This window comes from Coregonus lavaretus (assembly GCF_964263955.1).
Source record: "Coregonus lavaretus genome assembly, chromosome: 17".
Lineage (NCBI taxonomy): Eukaryota > Metazoa > Chordata > Actinopteri > Salmoniformes > Salmonidae > Coregonus > Coregonus lavaretus.
Window position 1 is genome coordinate 10,805,242 of NC_140004.1, and position 17,346 is coordinate 10,822,587.

Below are 17,346 nucleotides of genomic sequence, written 5' to 3' on the forward strand. Positions count from 1 at the left end.
ATTATATTTCTCTAAATTCAATTTAAAAAATCTAGTTAAATCATGTTATTACTTTTTTGTTAATTTGGTATGCAAATAACATTTTATAAAATGTATCTGTAATAAAAAAGAATCACTACTGTTCTCCCTTTATTGCAACTGTTTTACTATGTTTCGGTAGTGACAAATGTAGTGGGGTGATAAGGAATTCGGGTAAATATTTCATATATGCAATACAAACAAAGTGTGTGACTAATATATACTCAATGTTGGAAGACTTATGAAAAATAGGATACACATTTCAATTTTTGTCCAACCCCCTATTTGCACCACTTCTGTAGAATGACCCATACACAAAAGCTGCTTAGTCCCACAGTACTGAAAAGTGAACTGTAGAACGATGTCCTGAGCTTACCCATGATGGTGTACAACGATTATGGTCTAGCAATCACTATTTTAATGGAAATATGTTGGATTATGGCTTCAAGGTCAAATTCTAAGAGTGCCTCCAAAAGCTAGAAATCGTTCCATGACACACGATACGTTGCATTTTTTATAAAATACAATCGTTCCATTTTTGTAATTCATACCAAAAACACCTTTCATATTAGAATTATAATATTCCTATTGTTTCAAACCTATTGAATTACTCTAGTCCAGGGTTTCCCAAACTCAGTCCTCAGGACCCCAAGGGATGCATGTTTTGGTTTTTGCCCTAGCACTACATTCAAATAATTAACTAATCATCAAGCTTTGATCAGCTGTGTAGTGAATCAGCTGTGTAGTGTTAGGGCAAAAACCAAAATGTGCACAGAGTTTGGGAATGGTGCGTTTTGGAAAATGTTTAAAAACATTATGGGGAAGGGTAAATATGCTGGAATTCCAGTGTTGGTAGAAACAAATGTCACCAACAAGAAAAGGAAAGAAAAGGCTAATGTCCTAGGTGGTGCATTTGCAGGTGAGAGTAAGAGGAGACGTAGGGAAAGGTTAAAGGAGAATGGAGATGTTTAAAGGAAAAAGGGGAGTCAGGAGAAGCTATGGATGCAGAGTTATCTATGTATGAGATGACAAGGGTGTTGGTGGGATGCGGGCGGACTGCTCCTGGAGAAGATAGGGTGTGTTACGTGATGTTTAAGCATGCACCGAACAGTGTGTTGGAAGCAGTGTAAGGTTGTATAATAAGGTGCTGGGTGGAAACGTGTGGTGGTGTTGCCGTTTGTAAAACCAGGTAAAGATCCTGCGAGGGCGGGCAGTTATAGGCCTATCGTGTTGACATCCAATATGTGTACATTCATGGAAAATATTATAGTGAGTAGGATGATGTATTGCTTGGAAGTTAGGGGTTTGTTGAGTGTAGCACAGAGTGGGTTCAGGAGAGGGAGGTCTGCCATGGATGCTCTGGTGACCATTAGTACAGAGATAGCCAAGGCCCTGTCAATAAAAGAGGTGATGAGTGTTGTGTATTTTGACATTGAGCAAGCTTACGATACCATGTGGAGGGATGGGTTGTTGATCAAGTTGAGTGCATTGGGGGACGTCTGTATAACTGGATCATGGACTTCCTGTTCGATCGGGTCATACGGTTGAGGGTGGGGTCAGAATTGTCAATGTGGTTTGAAGTGGACAATGGTACTCCTCAGGGAAGTGTGGTTAGTCCGGTGTCGTTCACCCTGATGATAGATTATATATTTAAAAAGGTGGGACAGGGAGTGGGTGTGGCCTTGAATGCTGATGATGGGGCTGTATGGAAGAGAGGTAGGAATGTGAAATGTGATGAGGAAGAAGCAAGAAGCTGTGGGAGTTGTGGAAGATTGGTCTCTAACATGGGGATTTAGGATGTCTGTGACCAAGTCCTGCTTTATGGTGTTTTCTAGGAGGAAGGTCAAAAGATGTTAGGCTGCAAATATACGTTCAGGATATAGGTAGGGTGTCTGAGTTTAAATATTTAGGTATGTGGTTTGATGAGAGGCTTACGTGGAAGAGACATGTTGAGTATATTGAAATTAAGTGTAGGAAGGTGCTGAACCTCATGAGGGCAGTGGAAGGATATGATTGGGGGTTGGATAGACAAACACTTGTGTATGTATCAGGCATTGATCAGGTCATCTTTGGATTATGGGTGCTTTGTATATGGATCGGCAACCAAAACGGTACTACAGCATCTGGATAGGATACAGTCAACGGCCTGAGATTGTGTATGGGTGCCTTCAGGACGACACCTGTTGAGGTATTGTAGGTGGATAGTGGGGAAGTGCCAGTGAGGATAAAGCGGGACAAACTTGCATTAGCATACTGGGCGAGGTTGAAAGGGAGTTCAGAAGGACATCCTGCGGTCATGGCAAATGGGGAATGTTGGGAGCGAGGAGTGGGTAAGCAGAAGGCGTACGGGTGGACAATTGGCCAGAAGGTGGTAGAATATGGACTAGGGTAGAGCGAGATGGGGCTGGCAATTGCATTGGGGAATGTTCCTCCGTGGTTGTTTCTGAAACCAAGTGTAGCTGTGGATATGATTGAGGGTAGGAGAGAATTGGGTGAGGACGTGAGATGGGGTGTGAAGATATATATTACACACTACCGGTCAAAAGTTTTAGAACACCTACTTATTCAAGGGTTTTTCTTTAATTTTTACTATTTTCTACATTGTAGAATAATAGTGAAGACATCAAAACTATGAAATAACACACATGTAGTAACCAAAAATGTGTTAAACAATTCAAATTATATTTTATATATTTGAGATTCTTCAAATAGCCACCCTTTGCTTTGATGACAGCTTTGCACACTCTTGGCATTCTCTCAACCAGCTTCACCTGGAATGCTTTTCCAACAGTCTTGAAGGAGTTCCCACATAAGCTGAGCACTTGTTGGCTGCTTTTCCTTCACTCTGCGGTCCGACTGAGCCCAAGCCATCTCAATTTGGTTGAGGTCGGGGGATTGTGGAGGCCAGGTCATCTGATGCAGCACTCCATCACTCACTTTCTTGGTTAAATAGCCCTTACACAGCCTGGAGGTGTGTTGGGTCATTGTCCTGTTGAAAAACAAATTATAGTCCCACTAAGCCCAAACCAGATGGGGTGGCGTATCGCTGCAGAATGCTGTGGTAGCCATGCTGGTTAAGTGTGCCTTGAATTCTAAATAAATTACAGACAGTGTGTCTAGGGCTCTATTTCACTTTCTTAGAGCAACAGGACTAATGAAGAATTTAATAAGGTAGGCTGTGACTGGCCTCACACTCCAGTACAGTAGGTGGCGGTGTATGCACCTTAAGTTGGATGCAATCCACCAACCCAATCTTTAAGAAGAGTTTGGGAAACGCTGCTCTAGTCTTTTACAGTTATATTGTTATATGTGTAAAGTGATCTTTTAGCTTTTTTGAACCAAAGTTCCTCAACCCCACACTCTCTCTCCTGCTAGTTCTTCAGTTCACATCCTCCCATTCCTTCGCCTAGACTAGCCTGCTTCCCTTTGGCTTGTTCTTTTAGGTGTTTGAGTCCGTGGAGGAGGTGGATCAGATTGAGACCGAGCCCAAGAGCGAAGAGGCCAAGCAGGTGCCCAAGATCCCCAATGGAGGAGCCCTGCCCAACGGGACCAGCTCCCCAGACTCGGGGCACCCCTCCTCTCGCAACTTCTCAGTCACCTCAGGCCTGTCAGAACGCTCTCTGAGCACAGAGGACAGCACTGCACCTGACACCACCCCTAAAAACACCACCAGCACTCCTCCACAGTTGGCCCCAGCCCCACAGAGCCCAGTCATAGCCCATGAGGAAGAGTTGGAGGCAGAGAGCCCAAACATCCAACCCCAGGCCCTGCAGGAGGAGAGGGACCTCCAGGCCATGGACCCACCAGAGAAGGAGGAAAAAGAGAAGGAAGAGAGTGTGACCGAAGTGACCCAAGAGACTGAGGGCAACGAGACAGAAGTGCCAGATATAGAAATAGACAAAAAGACAGTGACAAGGGGGGACAAGGCAACAGACGCAGGTGTGTTAGAGAGCCAGAAAATAGAGGAAGAAAATACTTCCGTGACTGAAACTGCCGAGACAGAAGAGGTAAGGACCTCTGAAAGGGAGGACATTGAGTTACCGAAAGCAGAAGTGGATGCTGTAGAAGAAACAGTGGAGTCCGAAACAGATGAGTTCAAAACAATGGATGCTAAAGAGCCTGAGACAGAAGTGGTGAAAATGTTGGATGGAGAGCCAGCCATGCTAGCAGACACAGAGGAGATGCAGTCACTGGAAACATTGAAAACTCGAGAGTCAAGAGAAACAGAGGACGAAGGATCAGAACCAGAATCTGTAGATCCAGAAGAGAATGAAACAAACCATAGAGAGCCAAAAGAGGAGAAGTCATTGATATCAACGGTGACTGCAGAAGCAATGGAGGACAAGACATCAGAACTGGAGGATGAGCGAACTTCAGAGGCTGGAGAAACAAAGAGTGCTGAAACATCGGAAGTAAAGGAAGCCGAAGAAAATACTATGGAAAAGACAGAAACTGAGAAAGAAGTAGGAGCCAATCAGACTTTAAAATCTGAGGTAGCCGAAACAAAGGTGGTTAAGACGGTGTCACACAAAGAAGTTGCAGAGGCAAAAGTGGAGGACATTACAAAATCTAAGGAAGTGGGAAAAAGAGAGGAGGAGGAGATCATACCATCTGAGGCCGAGCTCCCAGAGACCGAGAAGAATACAAGCCCCGTAGCAGAGACCAGGTTGGCAAGGGCAATGGAAGCATTTGGTTGCACCACCCAGAGTGAGGAGGCTCTGGCCACCACAGAATCTGACGAGTCTCCTTCAGCCATTGAGATGGAGGAGATCTCCTTGGCAAAAGTCTCCATGGCCCCACTGTGGGACAGGAAGGGTCCGTGCGACCGTTCCGGGGTCGGGGCTGCTCTCTCTGAGGGCTCAGTCCCCCATCTGGAGCTCCGACTGGAGGAGGAGGAACAGTGCAAGCCCAGCCCAGAGGGCACAGAGTCCAACTTGTCTGAGGAGCCTGAGATGGAGAGCATTTTCCCACAATTTGACTCCCTGGCCGTGGGCAGAGAGCTGAAAAACGAGGCCATCTCTCCAGTGTCATCCATCGGAACCACCTATTCTGTAGGCACTTGGCATTTTATTTTCGGAATATATTCTTCCCGAATAATCAAGATTTATTTAGGTTTTTGGTTTTACAGTTCCGAGTAAGTTATGCTTTAACATTTGTGTGTGGGGGGGTGTTGCGCCTTTTGTTGCAGCAGGAGCTTTTAGACATGTACACGATGAACCTGCACCGCATTGAGAAGGATGTCCAGCGATGTGACAGAAACTACTGGTACTTTACCCCTGCCAACCTGGAGAAACTGCGCAACATCATGTGCAGGTAAAATAAAAACAGTCATTCATGTTTCTCTAGTGCTCTTTTGCAGAAAGGTTTGGAAATAATCTTGACTCATTATGTTATGTGTGGAGCTCAATGTCAAATGGAAAATAGGAAGAATAAACGAGTTACACATGATGCTGACTTCTCTTCTCAGCTATATCTGGCAGCACCTGGAGATTGGCTATGTGCAGGGCATGTGTGACCTGCTGGCTCCCCTCCTTGTCATTCTGGATGATGGTGAGTTAACGCTGTTGAGTCAAGGCTGTGACTGTGTGTGTTCCCCCGTCACTCTCCTCCTTGGTAGTTGTGATATGGATTCTGCGATGGCAGCAAAATGTGTCAACCTTCAAGATTACTTTACCTTCTGAAATTTGATTTGATCAGTCCTTTTTTTAACACACATATACAGATGTAGGATCTTCATTTGATCACTCTTTTGTTGCTGAGAATTTTCCTGCACTGCAGGAAATGCTGATGAGCTTTGTGATTTACATAAATTCACTGAAAACCCACACTAACACACGTTTATATTAACGGTATTGCACTTCATGTAGCCTACTTTAGGCCAGCTAATAGCCTAACCACCGATCAACCAACGTAATGGACTAAACGTTAAAATCCCATTACTACAGAATTATTTTGCTGTGGCAAAAGGTCAAATTAAGATTCTACATAAGCTTAGTCAAATGACAGTCTGTCAATGAGACTCATCATAGATTATCACTATATCATACGGCAGTATTGGAATGTAAAGGAGGAGTACAATGAATATAATCTTATGAAACAGGACAGGGATATTGTTGTGCTTCAGGGAGGACAACAGAAATGGCGATGAAGCGGGCCGCTCAACATTTATCTGTCTTTCATCAATCTCTCTCCCGGTCTTTCCTCATCTCTCCCTGTCGGTCTTTTTTTCTCTCTCTCTCACGCTCTCTCACGCTCACTCACTCTCAGAGGCCATGGCCTTCAGCTGTTTCACTGAGCTCATGAAGCGGATGAATCAGAACTTCCCCCACGGCGGGGCCATGGACACTCACTTTTCCAACATGCGCTCTCTCATCCAGGTGAGGCCACAGAGGCACTTTAACTTCTATATATACATATATACAGTGCCTTCGGAAAGTATTCAGATCCCTTTACTTTTTCCATATTTTGTTACGTTACAGCCTTATTCTAAAATTGATTACATCGTTTTTTCCCCTCAATCTACACACAATACCCCATAATGATGAAGCAAAAACAGGTTTTTAGAAATCTTTGCTAATTTCTAAAAACAATTCAACAGAAATACCTTATTTACATAAGTATTGACCCTTTACTCAGTACTTTGTTGAAGCACCTTTGGCAGTGATTACAGCCTTGAGTCTTCTTGGGTATGACGCTACAAGCTTGGCACACCTGTATTTGGGGAGTTTCTCCCATTCTTCTCTGCAGATCCTCTCAAACTCTGTCAGGTTGGATGGGGAGCGTTGCTGCACATCTATTTTCAGGTCTCTCCAGGGATGTCTGGGCTCTGGCTGGTCCACTCAAGGACATTAAGAGACTTGTCACGAAGCCACTCCTGTGTTGTCTTGGCTGTGTGCTTAGGGTCGTTGTCCTGTTGGAAGGTGAACCTTCGCCCCAGTCTGAGGTCCTGAGAGCTCTGAAGTAGGTTTTCATCAAGGATCTCTCTGTACTTTGCCCCGTTCATCTTTCCCTCGATCCTGACTAGTCTCCCAGTCCCTGCCGCTGAAAAACATCCCCACAGCATGATGCTGCCACCACCATGCTTCACCGTAGGGATTGTGCCAGGTTTCCTCCAGACGTGACGCTTGGCATTCAGGCCAAAGAGTTCAATCTTGGTTTCATCAGACCAGAGAATCATGTTTCTCATGGTCTGAGAGTCCTTTAGGTGCCTTTTGGCAAATTCCAAGCAGGCTGTCATGTGCCTTTTACTGAGGAGTGGCTTCAGTCTGGCCACTCTACCATAAAGGTCTGATTTGGTGGAGTGCTGCAGAGATGGTTGTCCTTCTGGAAGGTTCTCCCATCTCCACAGAGGAACTCTGCCAGAGTGACCATCGGGTTCTTGGTCACCTCCCTGACCAAGGCCCTTTTCCCCCGATTGCTCAGTTGGGCCGGGTGGACAGCTCTAGGAAGAGTCTTGGTGGTTCCAAACTTCTTCCATTTAAGAATGATGGAGGCCACTGTGTTCTTGGGGACCTTCAATGCTGAAAAAAAAGGTACCTTTCCCCAGATCTGTGCTTCGACACAATCCTGTCTCGGAGCTCTACGGACAATTCCTTTAACCTCATGGCCTGGTTTTTGCTCTGACATGCACTGTCAACTGTGAGGCCTTATCTAGACTGGTGTGTGCCTTTCCAAATCATGTCCAATCAATTGAATTGACCACAGGTGGACTCCAGTCAAGTTGTAGAAACATCTCAAGGATGATCAATGGAAACAAGATGCACCTGAGCTCAATTTCGAGTCTGAGAGCAAAGGGTCTGAATACTTAGGTATTTCTGTTTTTTATTTTTAATACAATTGCAAAAATATCTAAAAACCTGTTTTCTTTGTTATTATGGGGTATTGTGAGTAAATTGATGAGGCAAAAAGTTTATTCAATCCATTTTAGAATAAGGCTGTAACGTAACAATGTGGAAAAAGGGAAGGGGTCTGAATACTTTCTGAATACACGGTACAAAAGTATGTGGACACACCTTCAAATTAGTGGATTTGGCTATTTCAGCCACACCCGTTGCTGACAGGTGTATAAAATCGAGCACACAGCCATGTAATCTCCATAGACAAACATTGGCAATAGAATGGCCTTACTGAAGAGCTCAGTGACTTTCAACGTGGCACCGTCATAGGATGCCACCTTTCCAACAAGTCAGTTTGTAAAATGTCTGCCCTGCTAGAGTTGCCCCGGTGAACTGTAAGTGCTGTTATTGTGGTTTGGGCTAGAGCATACAATGACATTCTAGACGATTCTGTACTTCCAACTTTGTGGCAACAGTTTGGGGAAGGCCCTTTCCGGTTTCAGCATGACAATGCCCCCATGCACAAGGCGAGGTCCATACAGAAATGGTTTGTCGAGATCTGTGTGGAAGAACTTGACTGGCCTGCACAGAGCCCTGACCTCCCTTTGGGATGAATTGGAACGCCGACTGTGAACCAGGCCAAATCGCCCAACATCAGTGCCCGACCTCACTAAAGCTCTTGTGGCTGAATGGAAGCAAGTCCCAGCAGCAATGGTACAACATCTAGTGGAAAGCTTTCCCAGAAGAATGTAGGCTGTTGCAGCAGCAAAGGGGGGACCAACTCCATATTAATGCCCATGATTTTAGAATGTTCGACGAGCAGGTGTCCACATACCTTTTGTCATGTTGTGTATATATTGGCATGCATCCAGTTGTTGTCATGAAAAGTAGGATACAGTGAATATAACACATCCAACTTTATGTTCTCCACTAACCTCTCCCTCCTCTCTTCCCCGACCCTTTTCCACTACTCAACCAAACCCATCTCTCTTCCTTCAACTGTCTGTGTGCCCTCTCTCCTCCTACTCCTGCCTACCCCTCTGTAGATCCTGGATTCTGAGCTATTTGAGCTAATGCACCAGAATGGCGACTACACCCACTTCTACTTCTGCTACCGATGGTTCCTCCTAGACTTAAAGCGTGGTAATGACATCCTGCTGTTAGGGGATTTTATACCGTAGCAAATACCAATTAAACTTAGGGGAGAGTGTTTTCATACCGTCAACTAAATGTCAAACAGCAAAGAAGAAGGCTAACAAGACCTAGTTCTAATGAGCCGTTTCCATATGAAGGATATGGCAGGCAGTAAGATCACTCAGGAAAAACAGGCCAACATGGGTAACTAAAGGGCCCTGCCGTGGTTGGGTAACTGATTCAGGGCCGGCCCTAGCCTTTTGGGGGTCCTAAGCAAGATTTGGTGGCGGGCCCCCCCACCTCGCGGGCAAAACACTTTAGTTTCCCCCCTTTTGACTGCAGAGAGACAGTTAGTTTTCTGCAATTCTACACGTTTTGCCATGGGGTTGAGTCAATTTTTCAGTTTCAAAGCTAATTAGCTGAAATTCTTCACATTTTGCCATGACTTATTCCATTTTAATATGCCATACCCCAACCACACCTGACTTCTGCATCCCCTGTACCTTTTTCTTTCTCAGAGCTGGTGTATGACGATGTGTTTGCGGTGTGGGAAACCATCTGGGCAGCGAAGTACGCCTCCTCTGGCCACTTTGTCCTCTTCATCGCGCTGGCACTGGTTGAGGTCTACCGGGACATCATTCTGGAGAACAACATGGACTTCACCGACATCATTAAGTTTTTCAACGGTACACTTTCTAACAATGAATCAACATTCATTCAATTGTTTGTGGAGCATTAGAGGTCTGGAGTCTTTCTTCATACAGTTGCGCTAGTTTAAAAGTTACCCTTCACCCGCAACGCAGGTGGTTAAGAAAATCTAACTTAAATTGAGCTTGCTGCCACAGTGATCTCTACACAGTGTGACGCTAACAAAAAAATTAAATAAATGTAGATATAACTTTATAGTCCCAAGCTCTCAAAATATGTATTTACACTGATTTTTTCCCCTGCACTTGGACATACGATAAGTATGTGCATACACAGCAAATGTGCAAGTGTTAAATCTCTGTGTTAAGGTAAAAAGTGTTTTGAGTGTTATACCCGAGTGTTGACTCTAGTGGGGTTAACACCAGTAGGACTGAAATTGACACCACATGCGGTGAATAAATGAGGTGTTATTTGAATCACAGTGCAATCAACACTGCATGTTGTTGTTACTCAACTGTGTTAAATTCATTTCCGTTAAATCTATGAGTGAAAAAGACGTGGGCAGGGCCTCATTATCATTCTTCCCAGAATGCTTTGTTGCAGGTATTTTTTTTTTTTAATAGTTTGTTTTAATATCTATGTTTCTGCATGCTCATTGATTGATGAATTGCTCTTATACTATACAAAGATAAATAACTTACATTTTTCTAAACCAATCCAATCTGTAAGGGGTTGGATTTGGTGGTCCTCTGTAGCTCAGCTGGTAGAGCACGGCGCTTGTAACGCCAAGGTAGTGGGTTCGATCCCCGGGACCACCCATACACAAAAATGTATGCACGCATGACTGTAAGTCGCTTTGGATAAAAGCGTCTGCTAAATGGCTTATTATTATTATTATTGCACCTGTTACTGAAATGGGTGTTCCAGTTTAGGTGGTTTAGGTAGTCTTGTTTATCAAGTCCTTCACCATAGCAGTCATTCTGAGTGCAGGTTGTGGGTGATAAAATATTCAAATTGTTGGATATCCTCCCTCTGGCTGGATTCCAATAGGAATTACTAATCACTTCACAAACCAGTTTATTGTGACTTGCAGGTCTAATGTGGCCCCATGGGCCAAGATTTTCAGACCACAATGTTGGGGATAACTAGGCCATAACTAAAGGCCTTATGAAATGTATAATATATGGTCATAAAGGGTTTACTTTTTTATTCAAACACATTCACTTAGGCAGCCACTTGGTTAAGGCTTCAGGACTAGTTATTGAATGCAACAACCATGCCTCTGTCACTAACAAACACAGTCATAGGTGGATATCTCTCACATTCACTTGAAAGGCATGCTGGGAAATATGCAAATAAGGCTTTACAACCTACAATGTTAAAGCAACCCCCCAATATACTGTAACACTACATTTTACCTAAAACAAAAAAACGTGTAATGGCATCTATTAAAGTGTTAATTTAAATCGGAATTTACAACACCCATGGTTTTAGGGACCAACACAAGTGTTCGTTTGTGAACACTTTGAAAAGTGTTAGTTTAACACTATTTCAGTGGGTCACTAGGGGTGTAAAGGTAGGCCTACATGTATTCCCATTCAGTACGGGGTCTTCGGTTCGGTCCGCACTGTGAACCAGAATGAGTACATTAAAAAATATATAATTCAAAATAAAAACACTAGGACTATAGGCTATGCATGCCTATGCTGCGTTGTTGGCCTATGCCACGAATGGAACAATGAGCCAGACATTTCACTGGATGTACTGTATAAATGTGAAGTATCCAGTTGGCGTTTCCACTCACTACCAAATATGGTGATGAGAGGAAGCCTAGTGGCCGGCAGTGGGAGAAGGAGCCAGATGGATTTGGGCCGAACTTCTGTTAATTTTCTCATGATGAAATATTTCATCTCCATACAGTTTTCTGTTTCCAAAACTAGACTCTGTATCAGAGTGGACTGCATTTTGTAGACTTTACCCTTTGCCAAAGTTTCAAAAAATTGCGTTGTTTAGGAGTGCAAGGGCGAATTCTGTTATTGCACAAGTGCACTTCACAGAGTAGGCGTTCCCTAATGGAAATATGATCTCACTAACTCATGCTTGGCTCTGCCCATCTTCTTGTTTGTTCTGCCCACTATGATTAATTTGCTCCCATTTGAATCTATCTTGGGTTAGTTATAAAATAAATATTTGCCTGTCTCTTGAGTAAATCTGAGCTATTCCATTAAAACAACCACAGCCTATGCGCGCATTGTAATCAAAATTCAAATCTTAAATTGGCCATTTCAAACTGTCCTTTTGTGAGGCGCAGCCGGGAACTAGTTCTGTACGATTGCGAATGATGGGGTCAATAAACCAGAATTGGAGCATCGTCCATCATCATTTTAAATCTCCAGTTTGGGAAAATGTTGGCTTCCCAGTAGATTACAACGGCGAGAGAGTTGTGGATAAAACGTTAACAGTATGTCGCCACGCTCAACGAGAATAACCTATGCAGCTGCCAATACCTCAAATATGGTTTACACATTTACACCGACATATTCCCAGTATACCAGAACAAGACAGAAACGCGAAGAAACAACACAACATCGCCTCCCCTCTGCATTCAAGCAGCCCTTGGCAGCTGACAGGGCCAAAGAAATTACAAGCGCGATAGGTAGGCTATGTTTATATTTTTTTACAGTCTTTGGTTTATATCTGCGGATATGCGCCCATTCTCGGTGGTTGAGAATAGGCGGTTTCAGCACCTCGTGAAAGTGCTCGAGCAAAGTTACGAATTTCCCTCTTGTACTCATTTCAGCAAACGGGTGTACCCGCTCTATATATGCAAACCAAAGCTGAAGTTTTCAATGAATTGGCCAATGCACCCTGTATTGTGCTTACTTAACAATGACAGCCATGGTTGGCAGGTCAAACAAAAATGTATAGCCCGATGACCACTCAAAACCCACCCAAAAGGCCTGAAAACGAGCCCAATTTTTTTTCCATAAGAGAGGAGTTGCCATAATCCTGGATGCTGATTGGTTAAAACCCCATTCCAGTCGGTGTCTATTCAACAAGTCATCACCAGCTAAAACTATGATGTTGAAATGCCTATTTACTCTGTTCCATCTCACTGCGCAATCCACTGTCTCATCAGCCCAGCCAGGCAATTTGTAAACTTCATCTCCACTGTAAAAAGCATCTAGACATTATCTCCCATTTATTTTAGACTAACATTTGGTTTTCAACAGCGGAGATTTGTATAAATCTTGCTGTCTGTCTCTCCGACATTTGCAACATTGTTTCAATATTGAAATTCGATCTCCAGCTGTCGGGACGAGACAGACAGCTTTTCTCAGCCAGTCGAAATCATGAATCAGCTGGCATAATTTTTATGGATATATACAAAGGAATGTTAATAGAAAACAGGTAAAACTAAACGAAATGCAGCTAGTTTGCAGTCTGTCCAGCTTCAGTTTGAAGTGATTGTGTTAGATGTGTTGTTGGCTAGCTCCTCTGAACAACAGTGTCCTGATGAGAGAGGACATTTTCCATGCCAGGTGAAATCGTGCATCATTAGCTCATTGTTATGGATGTATCCAAATAATTGTCAGCTTAAACAAACGCAAATGCAGCTACTTTGCTGTTATTCTGGCTGCACTGTTTGATGTGACTGCAAGTTAGCTGTAGTTGGCTAGCTAGCAAGCAAGGGATAGGAACGTTGCCAGCCAGTATGGCAATGGAACATTTAGAACGAACCATAGATGCAGAACAAAAATACTTAACTGGGTCGCGTATCGGGCAACCGAACCAATAGAACAAACGACCACCCGGCTTTGGGTAGCAACCTTTAGATTTGTGTTGGAACTGTAGCTCATGGAAGGATGAAATAGTATGAGTAAATTCATCAAAATAATGTTTTTTATGAAAATATGTAAATTATTATTTGAATATGTTGATAACTCATTGTATAAAAGTGATAATGCCAGAGAAGCCGGTGTTTGGAGGATATATTGGCACGGTTTGCCAGCCCTTGACTTTGTCTCAAGCCTAACAACACCCGTGCCAATATATCCTCCAAACACCGGCTTCTCTGGCATTATCACTTAAATATACCACGGCTAAGGGCTGTTCTTAAGCATGACGCAACACGTAGTGCCTGGATACAGCTGTTAGCCGTGGTATATTGGCCATATACCACAAACCCCCGGGAAGCCTTATTGCTATTATAAACTGGTTACCAACGTAATTAGTATTTTTTTGTCATACCCGTGGTATATGGTCTGATATACCACGGCTTTCAGCATTCAAGGCTCGAACGAGGTTTGCGAATGTGCAGAACTATAATAAATCCAACAGGAGAGTTTTGAGTTATGAAAGTTGGACAGAGGCTTGGACGAAGATTTTAAAAAAACTATGTGCCAGATGTTAAGACCACAAACCATTATAAATGGCCCATTTGCGAGATTGACTTGTAATTTCAATAGGCATAGACTACAGACCAGTGGTGGTCGGTGCCGTTTAAATGATGCGTGGCCTTATTTCTATTACAGCATATTGGATGACTGTCATTCATATTCCATTCACACAGCTCAATGTAACAGTGATAGGTTTAGGCTACTACATGATGCTCGAAATGTCCCTGTACCCATCATGAGGTTGCTACAACCTATCCTATGAATGAAAGTTTACAACGTAGGTGCACAGGTCGAGAGAATTGAGTAATCAAGGTGACAGTGACACATTCAATACCGCCTTGCACACGCTTTCCTGCATCTAGCTGATCTAGGATGTAATCATTAATCCAACAGTTACAAATGAGAGTTTCTATTGGACAAATTCAGCTATGTTTATCCCCATTTCGTTGACCTTTTCCCTTCGCTTGTGCACTTAAGTGCACAACAAATTAGCTATCTGTGACCAGGCAAAAAAATCTTTCCAAGCCAAACCTTCAAATCATGACTTCTAACTATCATTGTCACTTCATAGTCAACAAACACTACATTACCAAAAGTATGTGGACACCTGCTCGTCGAACATCTCATTCCAAAATCATGGGCATTAATATGGAGTTGGTCCCTCCCTTTGCTGCTATAACAGCCTCCACTCTTCTGGGAAGGCTTTCCACTAGATGTTGTAACATTGCTGCGGGGACTTGCTTCCATTCAGCCACGAGCATTAGTGAGGGTGGGCACTGATGTTGGGCGATTTGGCCTGGCTCGCAGTCTGCGTTCCAATTCATCCCAAAGGTGTACGATGGGGTTGAGGTCAGGGCTCTGTGCAGGCCAGTCATGTTCTTCCACACCGAGCTCGACAAACCATTTCTGTATGGACCTCACTTTGTGCATGGGGGCATTGTCATGCTGAAACAGCAAAGGGCCTTCCCCAAACTGTTGCCACAAAGTTGGAAGCACAGAATCGTCTAGAATGTCATTGTATGAGAACTTGAGAACTTGTTCTCAACTGGCCTACCTGGTTAAATAAAGGTGAAATAAATAAAATAAAATAAAATAAAATGTATGCTGTAGCGTTAAGATTTCCCTTCACTGGAACTAAGGGGCCTATCCCGAACCATGAAAATCAGCTCCACACCATTATTCCTCCTCCACCAAACTTTACAGTTGGCACTATGCATTCGGGCAGGTAGCGTTCTCTTGGCATCCGCAAACCCAGATTAGTCCGTTGGACTGCCAGATGGTGATTCATCACTCCAGAGAATGCGTTTCAACTGCTCCAGATTTTTACGCACTTCAGCACACGTCGATCCCGTTCCGTGAGCTTGTGTGGCCTACCACTTCGCGAGTGAGCCGTTGTTGCTCCTAGACCTTTCCACTTTGATAACTTCCAATTTAATTAACTAAACATGACTATTAATAATAGCATAATAACATAATGCTACAAAACAATAAACTGAAGTTATAGGCTATTAAATTGGTTTGCCAGCTCCAGGTAGGCTACACAAGTGAAACAAATATATTTGCAATATATATTCCAGTGATAGTCATTTCAACATATTTATTGTATCAAATGGTAGGCTACAATAGCATATAAATGAATAGGATACTTGATGGCCAACAGATACAAATGTATCATTCTCCACATTTTAATGTCAGTTTCATTGAGGACTTTTCCACATTTTTAAAAAGAACCACGTGAGGCAGTTCCAAAACTTCAATTTCAAATTTCCATTCAGGCAGGCCCCGAGACTCAAGAACTGAGAATGCATAAAACACATAGCTTGATACCATTTTTCTTTAAGCAAAGTCAACATTAGAATGCCGTTTAAACCACCTCCGATCATGTGCGCCCAAAGTCATTTTACACTGCTTAGTGTCTACTAAGTGCGCGCGTGCTGCTCCCTCTCCTCTCGCTCAAGTGACTCAGCCAATAGCTGTAGTGCTCTCTCAACACACACATACACACGGCCCTCCCCACAACTCACTCACTCAGCAACAGCATGCCTCACTCCCTGACAGTCAACAGCAGGTGAAATGGAAATATATATTTTTAAGGAGAAATGCCATGGCGGCCGCGGTGCAACTTAGAAATAGGCCAAAAACCCGCAACCAAAAAACAATGCATGCGCGACATCGTTTTCAAAGTAGCCCAATTTGGCCGGAAAACTGCGACCATGGCAACACTGGTGACAGCCCATCACTTTACCCCAGAGTGGGAAATGTACCGCGCTACAGACACGTCCCCTTTATGAATCTCAAGTGCGCATCTGGCACTGAAGGAGGCAGTGTCATAGTGCTTTCGTAACCAAGATGGAAGTGGGAATTCCTCAAAAGAATAGTTGACCGGCCTCTAAATGGTACATCACTGGGGCCAAGCTTCCTGCCATCCAGGACCTCTATACCAGGCGGTGTCAGAGGAAAGCCCTCAAAATTGTCAAAGACTCCAGCCACCCTAGTCATAGACTGTTCTCTCTGCTACCGCACGGCAAGCGGTACCGGAGTGCCAAGTCTAGGTCCAAAAGACTTCTCAACAGCTTCTACCCCCAAGCCATAAGACTCCTGAACAGCTAATCATGGCTACCACCCCACCCCATCCTTTTACGCTGCTGCTACTCTGTTAATTATTTATGCATAGTCACTTTAACTCTGCCCACATGTACATATTACTTCAACTACCTCAACTAGCCGGTGCCCCCGCACATTGACTCTGCACCGGTACCCCCCTGTATATATAGCCTCCCTACTGTTATTTTATTTTACTTCTGCTCTTTTTTTCTCAACACTTTTTTTGTTGTTGTTTTATTTTTACTTTTTAGTTAAAAATAAATGCACTGTTGGTTAAGGGCTGTAAGTAAGCATTTCACTGTAATGTCTGCACCTGTTGTATTCGGCGCATGTGGCCAATACAATTTGATTTGATAATTACTAGTGAGAAAACTCATCTATCATCCTGAGCTCCCACATGGTAACCTCTGACGTCACCTACTAAGGAAATGGCCTCTATAACAGCATTATCGGCAGTTACGTCCTCTGTAGCTCAGCTGGTAGAGCACGGCGCTTATAACGTCAGGGTAGTGGGTTCGATTCCCGGGACCACTCATACACAAAAATGTATGCACGCATGACTGTAAGTCGCTTTGGATAAAAGCGTCTGCTAAATGGCTTATTATTATTATTATTATTATTATTATTAAATGCAACAACAAAACATTTTGTAAAAAGCAATCCATTCATGTGTTTTTTTTAACTATAATTTGTTTACGATCATGATA

General features: G+C 43.5%; 1 protein-coding gene across 1 annotated transcript in view; it reads left to right on the top strand.

Moving 5' to 3' along the window:
• Positions 1–17,346, top strand: part of LOC311144919 (small G protein signaling modulator 1-like) — a 90,840-nt gene that overhangs the window by 69,313 nt on the left and 4,181 nt on the right. The window contains exons 20-25 of the mRNA XM_084181098.1: positions 3,462–5,069; positions 5,207–5,331; positions 5,486–5,568; positions 6,286–6,395; positions 8,900–8,996; positions 9,506–9,673. Coding sequence (XP_084037224.1) covers positions 3,462–5,069; positions 5,207–5,331; positions 5,486–5,568; positions 6,286–6,395; positions 8,900–8,996; positions 9,506–9,673 — 2,191 coding nt within the window. The remainder of the gene's footprint in view (positions 1–3,461; positions 5,070–5,206; positions 5,332–5,485; positions 5,569–6,285; positions 6,396–8,899; positions 8,997–9,505; positions 9,674–17,346) is intronic.